At 55.0% G+C, this 18,393-nt stretch overlaps 1 protein-coding gene across 4 annotated transcripts in view; it reads left to right on the top strand.

Annotated features, from left to right (window-relative positions):
* SAMD4A (sterile alpha motif domain containing 4A) overlaps positions 1-17,062 on the top strand; it is a 160,559-nt gene extending 143,497 nt beyond the window's left edge. For 2 of the 4 annotated variants that reach the window (XM_064145882.1, XM_064146055.1), the window contains 5 exons: positions 636-754; positions 6,141-6,342; positions 6,629-6,755; positions 10,674-10,757; positions 12,812-17,062. In XM_064145882.1, coding sequence (XP_064001952.1) covers positions 636-754; positions 6,141-6,342; positions 6,629-6,755; positions 10,674-10,757; positions 12,812-12,840 — 561 coding nt within the window. In that variant the 3' untranslated portion in view covers positions 12,841-17,062. Of the gene's footprint in view, positions 1-635; positions 755-6,140; positions 6,343-6,628; positions 6,756-10,673; positions 11,945-12,811 lie in introns of those variants that run through there. The other 2 variants (XM_064145795.1, XM_064145966.1) reach the window with 1 other exon arrangement.
* The last annotated feature ends 1,331 nt before the right edge of the window (positions 17,063-18,393 follow it).

Below are 18,393 nucleotides of genomic sequence, written 5' to 3' on the forward strand. Positions count from 1 at the left end.
TAACCCACACTGCCTGCCCGGAGGTTTAGGTCGCTCTGGGAGGAGATCTGTGCCCTGCTTGAGTGACCTTCACAAGGAGCCTCGGCAGCTGATGGGGCTCAACCCAGGTGAGCTTCCATCCATGCTGTCAATGCTGGGCTCTGTCCAGCTTCAAAAAGGATGCAGGAGGGTAGGGTGCAGGATGCCATGGGGCAGCTCTGCCTTCCAAGTCCCAGCTTTTATCCATCCCAGTAGTGATTTCTAGAGCCACATCCAGGTGACAGCTAATTGTCACCAGGCACCAACGCCCTGGCTCACAGTCCAGCAGCTAGCAGGGAGGCAGGCACTTGAGACAGCTGGTCTAGGGGCTGAGAGGGGTGGTGGAGAAGCTTTGGGAAAGCCTTGCTCTGCCCAGGAGGGAATTGGCAGCCTCAGGGGTGCAGAGCCAGGCCCTTGCTCTCACATGCAGGGAACACTGAGGAGCATTTTGTCCACCTCAAGTGAGTAACTCCTTGAGGGAGATCCTCTGGGCTTGCTGATGGAGCTCAGCTCACAGCGCTGCTTCTCCGACTGGTTTGCTTCACTCCCAGGCAGCCATCCCTGCTGGCTGTGTCCAGAGGAGGACTCAGGCTCCCTGTTTCTCTCCCCGTGGGCAGGCGTTCACAGAGCTGCAGAAGAAGCGGCTGCTGTCATGGAAACAGCAGGTGCAGAAACTCTTTCGCTCCTTCCCTCGGAAATCCCTCCTGGAGCTCTCAGGCTACCGGCAGCAGAGGAGGTAGGTGGGGTTTGGGGGGGGGAGGGGAGGGATGGATGAGGCAGCTGGAGGGGCCAGCAAGACCATCTGAAGGGCACCGACAGGAGGGCTGGGGAGGGACTGTTTAGAAAGGCTTGTAGCAGTAGATGCTCAGAGGGCTGCAGCAGCTCTGCTATGAGGACAGGCTGAGAGAGTTGGGGCTCTGCAGCCTGGAGAAGAGAAGGCTTCCAGGAGACCTTGGAGTGGCCTTCCAGGATCTGAAAGGGGCTCCAGGAAGGCTGGGGAGGGACTGTTGACAAGGTCCTGTAATGGCAGGATGAGGGGTGATGAGTCTGAACTGGCAGAGGGGAGATTTAGACTGGATGTTAGGAGGAAGTTGTTTGCAGTGAGGGTGGTGAGACACTGGCACAGGTTGCCCAGGGAGGTTGTGGCTGCTCCCTCCCTGGAGGTGTTCAAGGCCGGGTTGGATGAGGCTTTGAGCAACCTGCTCTAGTGGGAGGTGTCCCTGCCTATGACAGGGGGTTGGAGCTGGATGATCCTTGAGGTCCCTTCCAACCTAGATAGGGCAAGTGGCAATGGCTTGAAGCTGGAGCAGGATAGATTTAGGTTGGACTTCAGGAGGAAGTTCTTCACCGTAGGGGTGGTGAAAAACTGCAGCACTTTGCCCAGGGATGTGCTGGAGGCCACATCACTGGAGGCATTCAGGGTTCAACTTGATGAGGCCCTGAGCAACCTGATCTAATTGGAGGTGTCCCCTACTCACTGCAGGAGGGTTGGACAAGATGACCTCTGAGGATCCCTTCCAACCCAGTGCATTCTGTAATTCTGTGATCTTGGGTAGGACTGATGTCTCCCAGTAAGGAAAAATCACAGAATCATAGAATGGCTTAGGTTGGAAGGGACCTCAAAGCTCAGCCAGTTCCAACCCCCTGCCATAGGCAGGGACACCTCCTGCCAGAACAGGTCACTCAAGGCCTCATCCAGCCTGGCCTTGAACACCTCCAGGGAGGCATCATCCACAACCTCCCTGGGCAACCTCTTCCAGTGTTTCACCACCCTCACTGCAAAGAAAAAAATGGATCCTGCTGGTTTAGAGGCACATTTTGGGAGGGAGAAGGATTGGAAAAGCTTCAGCTATAACCCCCCAGGCACTGGCTGGGAAGGGACAGCAGCAGTCATTTGGCTTCTGTGTGTGGTCAGTGCTACCTCCACCAATTCCTGCTGTGCCTTCCTGGCTCCAAACCCAGTGTGTCTCAGCTGTGCAGTGTGTCCCCAGCACTGGGCAGCCAGCTCTGGTCCCTGCTTGCTGCCCTTTGCTGATTGCCTTGGAGCTTCACCAGAAAGATGTCAAGTGGCCAAAAATAAGGCTTGAAGCCTGCAATAAGGTGCAGAGCCTGGGGACAGTGGTTGGAAAGGCAGGGTGGGGAAGTGTTATGAGCACAGTGTTTGCTCACCTCGGTGGTGGTGCTGGGATTTTGGGTGATCCTAGAAGCTGTTGGGGTTATGACAAGAGGGAAATATTTGTAGGTCAGGTTGACCAACAGGGATTTAGCCTTTTGTTTCACTCTGCTGAGCCTGTTTTATTGCAGCCTGGTGCAAGTTCTTTTTATTTGCTGCAGAAAGAAAGTCTTCAGGATATTCCTGGGGGCACTGGGGACAGCCAGGATGTGAGTTCAGGAGGAATGAGTGCAAAACCAGAGTGGACCTCAGGGGAATTAAGTGAAACAGTTTGGAACAGAAAACCAAGTGATGTTAGTGTTCACAGCAGGGTCTGAAGCAGAGGCAAAAAAGGAGCAGAGGATTTTGATGTGCTCATTTGCTCTGGGCCATTACTCATGCAGCAGTTTGTGGAATTGTGGAATGGTTTGGGTTGGAGTGGACCTTTGAAGGTCATCTGGTTCAATGCCCCCACAGTCAGCAAGGACATCTGCAACGAGAGCAGATTGCTCACAGCCCCAGACAACCTGACCTGGAATAGTTCCAGGGGTGAGGCATCTACCATCTCTCTGGGCAACCTGGGACAGAATTTCACCACCCTCAGGGGAAAGAAAAAGTCTTTCTTCTCTCTAGGCTGATTCTCTCTCTTTTAGTGACCCCTTGGCCTGTCACAACAGGCCCTGCTCAAATGTCTGTCCTCAGCTTCCTGCTTGACCCCTTCAAGTACTGAAAGGCCACAGAAAAAGGTCTCCCTGGAACCTTCTCTTCTCCAGCCTGAGCAACCCCAAATCTCTCAGCCTGTCCTCACAGCAGAGGGATTCCAGCCCTCCAGTCATCTTTGTGACCTCCTCTGGACCTGCTCCAACAGATCCATGCCTTTCTTGAGCTTTCACTGCTCATCTAGGCCAGCCCCAAGGTGGAGCTGCCAACTGGAAATGGTCCCAGTCCCTCTCCCAGGGCTGCCCAGGATGGTCTCATTTTCTTGCTGCTTTTGAGTGGATTGCATTTTATGTTTCTCCTGCTCCTGGGCAGCTGCAGGAGGAGAAGGAGCACACAGCCAGCATGGCTGTTCTCATGGGGACTTACTGGCAAGAGCTTTCTTTGGACAGGCTTTAAAGAAAGCCCATCCTGATTCTGCCTAGTAAATATATCTGGGCTTGGGACCCCAGCGTGCTCCTGGCATCTGAAGCACGTTTGCAGCCGCCCGCACAAGCAGCAGGGGTGAGGGCTGGGAGGAAGGTGAGCTGAAACAGCTGTGAGGGTGATGAAGTGCTGGAGAAGGGCAGGGGGAACAGGGAGCATAAGAGGAGCCACAGCTGTGGGTTTGCAGAGCACTCCCACCCTTGGCTGTGCTTAAATCTGGTAATGGTGCTGCAGTCCTGAGATGCTAAGCTGACGCTCTCACTGCCTGTGTTTCCAAGGAGCACCTGAGGCCTCTTATGTCCTTCTGGTTTGAAATGCAAAGACCCAGATGGAGAGGGATGGTGGCATGTCCAGCCTCACCCTCTGTGATGGTTTGGGTGTTCCCCCCCAGCCCTTTGGAAAATCACCCAGACTAGATTCAGTTGATCTGGAAATTGAAGAGTGCAGCTTCATATTCACAGCTCAGCACAAGACACAAGCAGGGATTTGCAGTATCTGCAGCTACAGACAGCAATAGACAAGGTAAAGGTAATGCAGACATACAGCAGCCCTCCCAGAAACCAGAGTGCCCAGGAGGGGCTCCCAACCACCCTAACACCTCCTTCCCACCCCTCTACCTTATCCCAGACTTTGCCTTATCCTTCAAGGTAGTTTGGAGGGTCGGCCAGGGGGGTTAGGAAGCAAGTGGCTTAGTCAGGCAGGTTAGAGAAGTGCAGTCCAAAAAGCCCAGAGAGACTCTGTTATCTCTGTTCTTGTTCTTACACATCTCAGCAAGCCTGTGAGTGCAGCAGGCATCACCACTGGTTCCTTTTCACAGCCTAGCATCTGATTCTTCTCACCAGAATATTCCAGCTAGCTTCAAACTAGCACTCCCTCCAAGCAGTGGCTTTATGTCCTCACTCTCCTAGGAGTGTTTCTGTGTCCTCACTCTCCAAAGAGTGCTTTTGTGTCCTAAAAGCAGCATCTCAGCATAACTGTGGCCACATAGTCTGAGGTCCAGGTAGGTTTGCTCTGACCACAGGGAGCTGGGTGAGGGTTTGTGGTACAGAGCCAGTCCCACCACTGCAGGAGCATGTCTCTCACTCAGCCTCTTCCTAGGAAAGCTTGGACCTGTTAAGTCACTTCAGCCAAATGCTCCAGAGCTTGAGAAGTCCCTGAGGAAACCAAGTTCATAACAATGAACCTCTTGTAAGGGCAGAAGTTCTGCCAGCACTGCCAGTGAAGAAACCCCAGCACCACGAGCTGAGTGTTTGTCAGACACTAGAGAATCCACACAGGAGCAATCTGCTTTGTGCAGCTCACAGATGGAGAGCTAAGGCACCAGTGAGGCCACACCTCAAATACCTGCTTCAGTTTTGGGCTCCTCACTACAAGAAGAACATTTTGGTGCTGGAGCATGTTGACAGAATGACAGGGAAGATGGTGAAGGATATGAAGAACAAACCTGAGGAGCAGCTGAGGGAACTGGAGTTGTTCAGCTGGAGAAAGGGAGTCTGAGGGAGAGGAGACCTTCTCTGTACAACTCTCTGAAGGGAGGTTAGAGACAGGTGGGGGTTGGCCTCTTCTCCTAAGCAACAAGTGACAGGACAAGAGGAAATGCCTTCAAGTTGAGGCAGGGGAGATTGAGGTTGGACATGTGGAGACCCTCAGGGATCAGCCCTGGGACCAGTCTTGTTCAACATCTTTGTGGGTGCCATGGACAGAGGCACTGAGTGCAGCCTCAGCAAGTTTGCTGCCCACACCAAGCTGTGTGGTGCAGCAGCCAGGCTGGAGGGCAGGGATCCATCCAGAGGCACTGCACAGGCTGCAGAGGTGGGCACAAGCCAAGCTCAGGAGGTTCAACAAGACCAAGTGCAAGGTTCTGCAGCTGGGTGGAGGCAATGCCAAGCACCAATGCAGGCTGGGCAGTGAGTGGCTGGAGAGCAGCCCTGAGGAGAGGGACTTGGGGGTGCTGGTGGAGGAGAAGCTCAGCAGGAGCCAGCAGTGTGCACTTGCAGCCCAGAGAGCCAAGCAGAGCCTGGGCTGCAGCAGCAGCAGTGTGGCCAGCAGGCCAGGGAGGGGATTCTCCCCCTCTGCTCTGCTCTGCTGAGACCCCACCTGGAGTCCTGCATCCAGTTCTGGAGCCCCTGGGACAAGAGGGCTGTGGAGATGCTGGAGAGTGTCCAGAGCAAGGCCAGGAGGATGCTGAGAGGCTGCAGCAGCTCTGCTGTGAGCACAGCCTGAAAGAGTTGGGGCTGTGCAGGCTGGAGCAGAGGAGGCTCCCAGGTGACCTTCTTGTGGCCTTCCAGGATCTGAAGGGACCTCCAAAAAAGCTGGGGAGGGACTTTTGAGGCTGTGAGGGAGTGCCAGGAGTGGGGGGAATGGAGCAAAGCTGGAGGTGGAGAGAGTGAGGCTGGAGGTGAGGAGGAAGTTGTTGAGCAGGAGAGTGGTGAGAGGCTGGAGTGGGTTGCCCAGGGAGGTGTTTGAGGCCCCATGGCTGGAGGTGTTTGAGGCCAGGCTGGCTGAGGCTGTGTGCAGCCTGCTCTAGGGTAGGGTGTCCCTGGGCACGGCAGGGGGCTGGAACTGGCTGCTCCTTGTGGTCCCTTCCAGCCCTGACTGATTCTGTGATTCCATGTGGAAAAACTTCTTCTACTGAAAGTGTAGAAGCTCTGGAGCAGGCTGCCCAGGGAGGTCCTGGAGTCCCCATCCCTGGGGATGTTCCCAGACCGTGTGGGCATGGTGCCTCAGGGGATGCTTTAGTGGGCACGCTGGTGTCGGGCTGACAGGCTTGCGCTTAGAGGGCTTGCAGCCTCCGTGACTCTGCCACTGTGTGATGCTCTCTCCACAGCCGAGGCTTTGGCCAGTCGAACTCCTTGCCGACAGCTGGATCTGCAGGGGCAGGGCTGGGCCGGCGCAACCCTCGCCAGTTCCAGATCCCCTCCCGTAACCTCCCCACCGCCCGCCTGGGGCTGCTGGGTCCCAGCGGGCTGCTGGGCACCCCCCAGCGCAGCCCTGCCGCCAGCCCTGCCATCCTCAAGCAAGGCAGACAGGTCTGTTGGCGTCCCCAGCCTTTTCCATCCCTTCCCCACGAGCTTCCTGTGCTTTTCCTCCCCTGACCTGTCCGAGTCTCCCTTTTCTGCCCCTTTGCCAGGCGACCCTGAGCCGTTGGTAGGACTTGGAGCTGTGCTCCTCTCCCTGTGGTGGGATGCAGGAGAGAGACAAGCGGGGTGGGGGCAAACTGGAAGGTGGAGGGATGAGCCCAAGGGGGTTATAAGTACATGGCACAGAGGATTCTGGTGTATCTCCCACCCCCTGTTCTTTGCTTGCCTCCCACAGAACCTCTGGTTTGCCAACCCTGGGGGCAGCAACAGCATGCCCAGCCGGAGCCACAGCTCGGTGCAGAGGACGCGCTCGCTGCCGGTCCACACCTCCCCACAGACCATGCTGATGTTTCAGCAGCCAGGTAGGAAGCAAACCTCTGCTGCCTCACTTACCCACAGCCCAGCAAGGTGAGGAGAGTCACACTGGTGAGCCTTGCCCGTGGGGACACAGTGTGATGGCAGTCAGCACCCGGTCTTTAACAGCAGTTGGATTACTGGGGATTGAACCAGGGGCATCACTGAAAGGTTGTGTGCACCTTGGGCCCCTCACTGCCAGGAGCACACTGAGGTGCTGGAGTGTGTGCAGAGAAGGGTAATGAAGCTGGTGAAGGGTCTGGAGAGCAGGTTTGGTGAGCAGTGGCAGAGGGAACTGGGGTTGTTTAACCTGGACAGAAGGAGGCTGAGGGGAGACCTTCTTACTCTCCACAGCTTCCTGCAGGGAGGTTGTAGTGAAGTGGATGTTGGTCTCCTCTCCCAAGTAAGAAGCAGAGTACTGTGGCCTCCCAGGATCTGATGGGGGCCTACAAAAGAGCTGGGAAGGGACTTTTTAGGCTGTCAGAGAGTGACAGGACTGGAGGGAATGGAGCAAAGCTGGAGGTGAGGAGGTTGAACCTGGCTGTGAGGAGGAAGTTCCTGAGCATGAGAGTGGTGAGAGGCTGGACTGGGTTGCCCAGGGAGGTGGTTGAGGCCCCATGGCTGGAGGTGTTTGAGGCCAGGCTGGCTGAGGCTGTGTGCAGCCTGCTCTAGGGTAGGGTGTCCCTGGGCATGGCAGGGGGGTTGGAACTGGCTGCTCCTTGTGCTCCCTTCCAACCCTGACTGATTCTGTGATTCTGTTCTATGATCAAGAGCTAAAGGGCAGAGGGGCAAGGGGATGGAGACAGACTCTTTGCTGTGAGTCTGAAAGGACAAGGAACTGATCTCAAGCTGCATCAGGGGATGCTGAGGTGGGACATAAGCAGAAACTTCACTGAAAGGATTCTCAAACACTGTAACAGGCTCCAAAGGGTGGTGGTTGAACCTCCAGCCCAGGAGGTGTTTATAAGACAGAGAGCTGTGGTGCTGAGGGACATGGTTTAGCACCAGACTTAGTAGAGTGAGACAATGGTTGGACTCAATGACCTGAAGGGTCTTTTCCAACCAGAAGGGCTCTGTGTTTCTGTGACTCTCTGTGTATCCCCTCATTATCCTCTTCTTACCAGCACTCACCACAGCAGTGTGCAGGACAGGGAGTTAGCCCTCCTAGCCCACTCCCAGTAAACTATACCTCATCCATAAGCTTCCACCACGGTTTCAGCTTGGCAGCTCCACACAGGTCACATGCCTGCAGTGTGTTAGCTGCATCATTTAGGCAGCAAATGTCCTGTACAGCAAAAGCAGCCTCTGCTCTCGGCTGTCAGTGCAGCACTAGGGCAAGGCCACATCTCGCAGGTGCTGAAGGAGAGGAAGTCTGTTCCTCTCCATGTGTTCTTGGTGAATGAGGGTGTAGGAATATGAGGGAGCCAAGATGTGGACTGATTAGTGAGGAAAATAAGCAGGAATCACAGTATCATGAAACCAACCAGGTTGGAAGAGACCCCCAAGCTCAGCCAGTCCAACCTGGCACACATGAACCAGACCATGGCACTAAGTGCCCCAGCCAGGCTTGGCTTCAACATCTGACAACAACTTCCTCCTAACATCCAGCCTAGACCTCCCCCTGCACAACTTGAGGCTGTCCCCCCTTGTTCTGTTGCTGGTTAGTGCTGGTCTCCTGAAACACTTTTCATCAGGGACCTCAACCCTCTTGGACCTCGTCCCATATTGCTGTAAGCTGGTGGCAAGCAGGAGATGTTGGCCTCTGGCAGCAAAAGTTCTTACTGCCAAGGGGAAGGCATTTTGGTGCTGCGTGGATCGGGCCAGGGCACTGCAGCACACTGAGCTTCATCTCCCACTTCTCTCTGCTCTCACATCCTCCCTGAGGGCATGGCAGTGGGACTGTGAGTGATTGAGCACTGGCCAAGCTGGCCATGGCAGAGCCAGCTGGTGGCTCTGCTGGTCTGTGCTGCCATCCCACCTCCAAGCTAACCCTGCCTGCGTGCTGCCTGCACAGGCAGCGTCTGGCCCAGCTTGAGCATGTTACATGTATTGAGGATTCCTATGAGGCCTGAGCAGCCCAGGGCTGCCCCCTCCCAAGGGAGGGGTCCTGCTACCATCCCAGCTCCCCACTCCAGCATCTCTAACTGGAGCCTGGAACACATCATTTAGAATCATAAAATCACAGAATCAGTCAGGGTTGGAAGGGACCACAAGGAGCAGCCAGTTCCAACCCCCCTGCCATGCCCAGGGACACCCTACCCTAGAGCAGGCTGCACACAGCCTCAGCCAGCCTGGCCCTAAACACCACCAGCCATGGGGCCTCAACCTCCCTACCTTTCCATCCACTTTCTACTGCAAAGCTGCTGAGTGTCCCCAGATTTCATAACAATGGTTTAGGTTGGGAGAGACCTTAAAGATCATCGAGTTCCAACCACCCTGCCATGGGCAGGGACACCTCCCACTAGTCCAGGTTGCTCAAAGCCCCATCCAGCCTGACCTTGAACATTTTCAGGGGTGGAGCATCTGCAACTGCTCTGTTCCAGTGTCTCCCCACTCTTGTGGGGAAGAATTTCTTCCCAATGTCTAGTTTAAATCTCCCCTCTGTCAGTTTGCAGCCATTACACCTTGTTCTACCACAGAGCCACAGAGTACATCTGGTTGGAGAGACCTCAAAGATCATCCAGTCCAGCCCTTGACCCAGCACTGAAGGGTCAACATTAAACCACATCCCTAAGCACCAGGTCCACAGGCTGCTTTTTGCTATCACCACAAGCCCTAGTAAAAAGTCCCTCTCCAGCTTCCCTGTGCGTCCCCATTAAGTACTAAAAGGCCACAAGGAGATTTCCCTGGACTCTGCTCTTCTCCAGGCTGAACAACTTCCCCAGCCTGTCCTCCTAGGAGTCATAGAATCATAAAACCAGGCTGGAAGAGAGCTCCAAGCTCACCCAGCCCAACCTAGCACCCAGCCCTGGCCAAGCAACCAGACCATGGCACTAAGTGCCCCAGCCAGGCTTGGCTTCAACACCTCCAGGCACAGAGACTCCACCACCTCCCTGGGCAGCCCATAGAATCATAGAATAGAATCATAGAATCAACCAGGTTGGAAGAGACCTCTAAGACCATCCAGTCCAACCTATCCAGAAGTGCTCCAGCCCTTATCAGTAAGAAACAGGAGCAATGACTACTGCTGCAGATGTGTCTTGCCAGAGGTGATTGCCTTGGGAAGCAAAGCACTGCCAGAGTCTGGCTGTGAAGTCAGAGCCTCCTGTGACAGCTTTTCAGGTGGTTTCCCACCCCGGTGGCAGCAGAGTGCTGTCAGGAGTGATGGCTCTGCCAGGATGTTCATTCCCAGATAGCAGGACATCCCTGCCATATACTGCAGGACAGGAGTTCAGGGTGCACAGGACTACAGTGATGTCATCACCAAGCTCTGCAGAGAGCAACCACTGCTCTGCCTTTGAGCATGAACCCTTAGTGCAGAGGAGCAGAAATAAACTCCTCCTCTGTGGCCAGCTCCCAGCCTGAGGGCTGTGTCCAGTCCTGAGAAACCAGCAGAGGTGTCCTCTGCTGAGGACAGCTGATGGATATGTCCTACTCGTTCTTCCATAGCTGAACATTGACCTGAAGGGCTGTTCTGCTGCTGCTGGTGATGAGTTCAGTGAGCCCTTCTTCCCTGAAGGTGTTGTTGAGCCCTGGAGCAGGCTGCCCAGGACAGTGGTGGAGTCTGGGTCCCTGGAGGGGTTTCAAAGCCATGTGGGTGCGTTGCTGAGGGATGTGGTTTAGCGGCAGCCTGGCAGTTGGGCTCAAGGATCTCAAAGGTCTATTCCCACCAAAGTGACTCTGCGACTGTAGGGAGTACAGGATGGGCAAAGAGGGTCCCTGCCAGGTTCCGTGACCGAGGTTCTCATGTCTGTCTCTCCCTGCAGAGTTCCAGGTGCCGGTGACTGAACCTGACATCAACAACAGGCTGGAGTCCCTGTGCCTGAGCATGACGGAGCACGCGCTCAGCGGTGAGCACTCCCTCCTCCTGGGGCTCTTCCAGCACGTCCACGCCGCTTCCCCCGAGCCCCCCGGCACCTGCCCCTGCCCTCTGTCCCCCAAAAGCTGGGACAGGCTGTGGCTCTGAGGGGAAGGTATGGTGGCAGGGCTGGATGCAGAGGTACTCCCGGGGATGCTCCTGAGGATGCTTCTGGTGGGGCAGTCCAGTGGGGACAGTGGCCTCTCTCAGCGAGGTGGCTGGGGCTGGGGTGACACTGAATGCAGGGGTCCAGCCGGCAGCAGTGGGGTCTGTGCTCACTGGCCACTAGTTAGCTTGCTAATAATAACCAGTACTGGCTCCTAGTCTTTCACTGTTCCCTGATCAAGCCCTGGCCACCGGCGCGCTCCGATGGTTCGCAGGCTTTGGAGTACTTCACCCTTCTGTCACCGATGTCCCTTTGGCATGGAGGGTGCAGGAGCCCTCAAACCCTGCCGTGGGCTGCTGGGCGCTGTGCCTGGTGCCACGCCAGAGGCTGCGCTGGGAGCTGTGTTGGCAGCACTGGCAGCTCCTTGCCCTCGCCTGGGGTGGCTGCAGGGTGCCAGCCCAGGCGAACGGATAACGGGCACAGGGTGGGAGGAGGACCAGGTGCAAAAGCAGACAGGAAAGGTGGAAAAGTCAGCAGCACCGTGATGGGAAACCTGGCGAAGCCAAACCCAGCGGCCCCAGAAGCAGCTGGTGCCCCTCACCGGAGCGAAGGATGACCCCAGCGATGGGAGCAGCACAGCCACCAGCGTCAGCCAGACCCTCCCGAGCAGCCAGCCCGGGTCTGGCCCCTGCAATCCCTGGACCGCATGGAACGGTTGAGGATGGGAGCCCTCGGGGAGGACGAGTGCCACCGGGCTGCCCGCAGCGATGCCACAGCCTGTCCCCAGGGAGAGGGATGCGAGAGCCAGGACAGTAAGAGGCAGCAGGGCCCTGGCAGTGCCACGGCAGCATCCTCGTCCGGGAAAACAAGGACACCTCTGTCACCCGAAGCGCTTCCGCCGCGTGTGGCCAGGCGAGGCTTAGCTGTCTTGTTCCTCTGCAGGGGACTGCTCCTCCGGGGTGTTTCTCCCAGGTCTCACATCCCCAGCCTCTCCAAACCGGTCGTGCTATAAATAGCTCTTACCAAAAATAAACCTTTCGGGGGGAAAAAAATCCCCAGCAAGGTGTAACAAACCTCTTTGTTTTCAGTCTTGAGGAGGGAGGTGGCGGTCAGTCGTGTGTCCCTCCCAACAGCATAACAGAGAGTGCTCTGTTCGGGGGGGTGAGCTGCTCCCCAGCTGCTCTCCATCCCTGGGGATGGGAGTTTGGGATGGGGGACAGGAGTTAGTTTGGGATGGGGGAGGGTGGGAGGGCTGGAAATGTTGCTGGATGTTGATTTGTGGCCCTATAAGAGCTGGTGGTGTCTGGGGGGTGGAGAGGGGTCTGCTGGCAGCAGGGTCATGTGTGCAGCTCTGGGATGGGATGTGGACCTCACTCTCCTGGGCTTGGGGCAGTGGCTGTATGTGCCCCTGCTGGCACAAGACACAGAGGACGTAACTCCTGGGGTATTTCTTTTCCTGCTGGGATCCCCAGCTGGAGGGAAGTTTCACATCTTCTGTGATGGAGGTGTTGGAGGGCTGGGATAAATGAGGGTCAAGGCAGCGCCCCAAGACCAGATCCATCCCTGTCACCGGCCTCCTAGACCATAGGTCAGGAAGTTGTCCCGCTGTAGGGTGGTCTCAGTCGCACCAGCCCAGAATCCCGCCCCATGCTCCTGGAAAAGATGCTGTGGGGATGTAGCAGAAAGCCTGACTGCAGCCTGGGGAGGCTGGGGAGGGGCTGCCACGGGGTTGGGACACAGAGTGCCGCCTCCCCAGAAGCATCCTGCACCCCCTGGCGAGATACGGCTGGAGAGGACAGCCCCACGGCGCCACCTCACCACGGGGTCCGTGGGTTGGGGATGCTTTTGGGGGTCCATTCCCCCCTCCAGCTTGGGGCATTGGTGTAATGTAAGCAGCTGGTCAGCCAGAGCTGCTCCTAACTCTCTCTTGCAACTTGCAGATGGTGTCGACCGAACCTCCACAATCTAGAAGGCGTCGCGACGGGGGCGCTGGCCAGGAGAACAACTGCTGCGGGTCCAGCGGCGAGGTCGGGGCTTGCAGGGAGCCTCAGAAATAGCTTGCATCCTTTCTCCACTCTCCTCTTCTTCCTCTCTCTCTCTCTCTCTCCTTTCTCTCTCGTTTTAATTTTGTGAATGTGTAGATTGTCCTTGTGAACATATCATTAGACTTGGAATTTGTGTTGTCATTTATTACATCCATGCTGGGCTTGGGGGGGGGGGGGGGGAGGGGGAGGTTGTGTTAAAAAACAAAACAGAAACAAGCAAACAACCACCAACAACAAATCAAACTCCATGAGGAGGATGAAGAAGCATGGGGAGGGTGTCGGGGGCGGGGTGGGGGGGCATGCAGCAGGAGAGTGCTGGCAACGGAGGGTTCAGCGGAGCACCGAGGGCAAAAACCCTGCTTCTGGATGAGGAATCGAGTGACTGTGGAGTAGCACCTGGGTGTGTCTGACCAAAACCCCCTCTGGGCAGGAGCTGGCCCACCAGGAAGCTGAGTTGCTCTTGTGTTCAGGCATGGCCTGGCCTGGCGAGCCCAGGTGTTTAGAGAAAAAGGGAGGGGAAGAAAAGTGATAATAATAACCCCAACGTTTCCTTTCAGTTTAGCCAAGAGCATCCCCCCGCAGGTTGGAGGCAGCGTCGTGCTCAGGGCAGTGGAGGTGGAGGGGCAGTGGACACCTGCTGGGTGCAGGATCAACCTCCACCCAGCGTCCCTCTGCCCCTGACATGGGTTTGGAGGGTTTGGGTGAGGGTCTCGGGGGTTAGTCAGCAAAAGGTGGGGGGAAAGCGGGATGAGTTTCTGTGTCTCTTGGCTTGTCTGTGTGAGTACTGGGAAGGTGCTGCATGCATGGCTTCACACATCCACCCCTAAACCTCGGCCAGGCTGGGGGCTTCTAGCCCTGAGGAGGGATGGAGGAGGCTTGGGAGTAAAGGTGGCACTTCGTTTCACCAACTCAGACCTCAGCCCCACGGAGCACCCCACTGCAGTTCGACGGCACCATTTCTTTGGCGTTAAAGGTGTGCTGGGGAGGAGACCTGGGTCTCTGCTGCCCCCTCAGCGGTCGCTGCACTGCTTTCTTTGTACCCAGGCGCTCCGTTTGGGCTGAGGGCGCAAAAAAAGCTAACTCCAAGACGGTGCTGCTTGAGCCCATGCTTAAAGTGAGACCGGAGCCAGAAAAGCCACCGGCGGCCGCAGTGATGCTCAGCGGAGCGATGGCTTCACCGTTGGTCCTGATGCTGCTCCCGAGTGCTCTGATGGATTAGCAGTGATAACTTTTAAAGGAGTTAAATCGAAAGGCGGTGATGAGCGGGAGCGGCAGCCTCGGAGGAGGGCGTTGCAGCAGTAGTCGCAGGAGGGGTTTGGCCGTGAGCGCCTGCAGGCAGCAGCGTGTGCTGGGACCGGCCGGAGCAGGGCTGAGGGGCAGCTGGAGCGGGGCTGGCCCGGCAGTGGTGGGAGATGTGTCAAGCCATTTGCCATGCAGCACCTTGGAGTCGTTTGCTACCAAAAACCAAACCAAGTGCCAAATGCCATGTTTTGTGTTCGCTCTTGGGTGCCAAATGCCATGTTTTGTGTTTGCAGTTGGGTGCCACACGCCGTGTCTTGTGTTTGCTCTTGGTACCCTGCTTCCTGGCGGGCAGGAGCTGGGCGTGGGGGTGTGCTGGGTGGAGGAGCAGAGAAGGGAAAACCTGAAAGCAAGGGGAGGTTGGGGAGAGGTGTGAGGAGGTGATGGTGAAGTGGGGACCAGAGGGGAGACCGAGCCAGCTGGGTCACCCCTTGAGCATCCCCTGGCTTGTATGAAACCGAGGTGTGACACAACCACCTGTAGCAGGAACCTTCCCCAGGGGAAGGCTCCAACGTTATTTAGGGAGCTGAAATTCTATTTATTCCTTCACTGACTATAGAATAAACAGAGGCTATCTGATTGTTAGAGATGTTATTTTGGATATATTACCTATTAACTTGCTATGGCTGGTAACCATGATTAATAATAATGTCTGTTATTAATAACCACCAAATAACTCAGTCGTTTGGGTTGGGTTTGGTTATTTTTTTTTCCCCCCTTTGGCTTAAAAAGAAGAGAGGAAAGAAAAAAAACCCTCACAAAGCAGCAGCTTATTTTCCATTGACAGAATATAAGTGAATAACAACTTGGTTGTGTTTGCTGTTTCTTGTTTGGTTATGTTTTATTTTTCAATAGGTCCCCCCAAAAAATTAATAATGATTAATAATTAATAATAATTAATAATAATAATAATAATAATAATTAAAGTGGCTTCAGTTGCGTTCGGGAAAGTCCTACCTGGCTTTGAGTGCCTGTGCTGAGTGCAGGCAGCAGAGCCCCAGGGAAATAAGTGTTAAATATATATATATATATATATATAAAAAAAAGTAAAGCATAAAAAAGACAAAAAAAAAGATTAAAAACAAAACCAAAAACCAAACAAAAAAACCAAACAACCCCCCCCCCCAGGAGCACCTCCCCACCCCCCAGCAGTTGCATGAGTGAGGCTGTGAAGTCAACTCTTCAGTAATAAAGCGGCAGTGCCTTTCTTTCTTTGTATTCACCCATTCACCCCCCGTGTGCAGCTGTGGAGCTGAGGGCAATGTGGTGGGCAGCTGGTGGTGGGCAGCTCTCCCTCCTGCCCCCTTGCTCTCCCAGAGACAGCCCCCAGCACCCGCCGGGGACCTTTTACTGGTGCTGTTCCCCTGAGCCATCCCCGGTTGCCCCAGGGTCGAGGCTCCGTCCCTGGAGGTGTTTGAGGCCAGGCTGGCTGAGGCTGTGTGCAGCCTGCTCTAGGGTAGGGTGTCCCTGGGCATGGCAGGGGGGTTGGAACTGGCTGCTCCTTGCAGTCCCTTCCAACCCTGCCTGATTCTATGAGTCTATGGTTCTAGGGGAGGCCAAGCCAGCTCAGCACCCAAGTGTCCTTGGGGCCGGTGGGTGCTCCTCGTGGGAAATAGAACCCCAACCTTTTCATTTTAAGGTGTCCTCCCCAGGGGTAAGCCCTGAGCTCGAGTGGACTTGAGCTGGGCTTTATTTCTGCTTGCTCAGCTCATGAAAAGACCTTTGAAGGGGGAGTATGGGGGAGGGGGTGGGATGTGTGCCAAGTCCAGCCAGCATCCAGCAGGAAAATCCATAAACTGTGATTTGTGCCGGTGCAGAGCGAGGCTCAAGTTTGGTCAGCACTTAGGGAAACCTCCTTCTGTTGTCATCTTTCTCCATGTCAGGGTGCAGCTGTGCCCTCCTCTCCCCCCTCCCCCCCCCCCCCCCCAGGTTTGGCTTTTTCCTTGAATGTGCCTGATGGAAAAGTGGGTCCCTGCAGACGTCTATAATTTGCACACAAGTGGTTGATAAACACTAAAAGTTGATTTTATACAAGTCATCAGAGTTTGCAAAGTGAGTTTTATTTTTTGTATTCCTTTATCTTTACTTAAAAAAGGTGAATGTGTATTCCTCTGGGAGGAATAGGAAGAAAAATACCAAAAAAAAAAAAAAAAAAGAAACACACAAAAAAAAAAAAAAGGAAAAAGCATTAAAAAATGTACAAAAAAAAATAGGAATGTTAATAATGTTAAACAGGAAAAAAAACTTCCTCCCTTAGTAATATATATATGTATATAAATACATATATATATATATATATATATATAAACCCCTTCTGTATTTATGCCTCTTGTAAGCTTACTTTACAAAAGCTTTCACCTCTTCTCTTCTGTTGCATGCCATTCCCAGGCAGCCTTTTATTGTCCATGCATGCCTTTAGTCCTGGTTTTCCTGTACAGAGTTAGTGCACAAAGAACTATTTTTGCCTAGTTAATGTTGCCAAGCAATGCCTATTTTTTAACTATGATGATTTGCCTTCCCCTCCCCATCCCCCCCACTTTTTATTTCCCTTCCCCCTCCCCCCCCCCCCCCCCCCCCCGTTCCTTTCCTTTGTCATATATGGCAGTTAGCATGTTTGTTACATGTAAAAGCTTCCTGATATAAAGAAGTACTAATGTTTGGAGATGCTGGTCCTTGCAAGTGTACAGTTTGCCCATGTTGTTCCCAGTGACACAGCCCTCGTGAGTGCGACTTGCTCCCATGTATTTATTACTCATTGCCTCCCCTGTGCCGAGGAACCGTGGCTCTGTTTCATACCAACGTCCGATTCAAAGTGAAGGGAGATGATTAATACAAGGTTTTGTAACACTGGGGTGTGGTGGCTCCTTATTTACTCTCTTCACACAGGCTTACCTAGGCTGGAGAAGGTCCTCGAGTCTGGTCGGGAACCTCAGCCCTGGCCCTCAGCGCCGCAGCGACGCAGCTCTTCCACACGGGGCAAAGCCTGGGTCAGGCACTTGTAGTGCCAGGGTCTGAACGAGGCACTTAGAGTGTCAGGGACTGGTTGATTGGACAGGGCTGGGTCCTAGGTTGGACTGGATGAGCTTGGAGGTCCCTGCTCAAAGGGATTGAGTCCAGCATCAGTGAGTTTGCAGATGACACCAAGCTAGGAGCAGCTGTGGAGCTGTTGGAGGGTAGCAGAGCTCTGCAGAGGGACCTGGCCAGGCTGGATGGGTGGGCAGAGGCCAATGGGATGAGACTGAACAAGGCCAAGTGCAGGGTTCTACACTTTGGCCACAACAACCCCAAGCAGCACTACAGGCTGGGGACAGAGTGGCTGAGAGCAGGCAGGCAGAGAGGCAGCTGGGGGTGGTGGGAGAGAGGAGCTGAAGCTGAGGCAGCAGTGCCCAGGTGGGCAGCAGAGCCACTGGCATCCTGGGCTGGCTCAGGAGCAGTGTGGGCAGCAGGACAAGGGAGGTTCTTGTGCCCCTGTGCTCAGCACTGCTCAGGCCACCCCTGGAGTGCTGTGTCCAGTTCTGGGCTCCTCAATGAGAGTGGTGAGAGCCTGGAATGGGTTGTTAAAAAGTCCCTCCCCAGCTTTTTTGGAGCCCCCTTCAGCTCCTGGAAGGCCACAAGAAGGTCACCTGGGAGCCTCCTCTGCTCCAGCCTGCACAGCCCCAACTCTTTCAGTCTGTGCTCACAGCAGAGCTGCTGCAGCCTCTCAGCATCCTCCTGGCCCTGCTCTGGACACTCTCCAGCATCTCCACAGCCCTCTTGTCCCAGGGGCTCCAGAACTGGATGCATTCAGTGTTTAGTCAGTGGAGAAGATTTTATCAGAAGAGCTCCCTAAGGTCAAGGAATGATTAATTCCCCAAGCCTGTTGGCTGAGGCTGCACAGAGGAGGCTGTATGATAACAGTGGGATGTCTGCCAGCCAGAGATCTACTCCCAGATTACCCCAGATCAATGCCACCATGCTGCTCTTTGGAGCCCTGGGCTGGCAGCCCACACCCTTAGCACAGGGCTTGTCACCAGCAGTGTGACTGGTTGGCTCTATGTGGCCTCTGCCATGTCCTCCATGAGCAGCAAGCAATGCCACACATCTCTCTGGGGAGGAAACCACTCCTAGAGTTGGTGAATCTGAACCCAGGGCTCTGAGGGTCTAGTGGCCCCCATAAGCTGTGGCAGGGGCAGATAGAA

Source organism: Pogoniulus pusillus, chromosome 1 (assembly GCF_015220805.1).
Source record: "Pogoniulus pusillus isolate bPogPus1 chromosome 1, bPogPus1.pri, whole genome shotgun sequence".
In the NCBI taxonomy this organism is placed as follows: Eukaryota; Metazoa; Chordata; class Aves; order Piciformes; family Lybiidae; genus Pogoniulus; species Pogoniulus pusillus.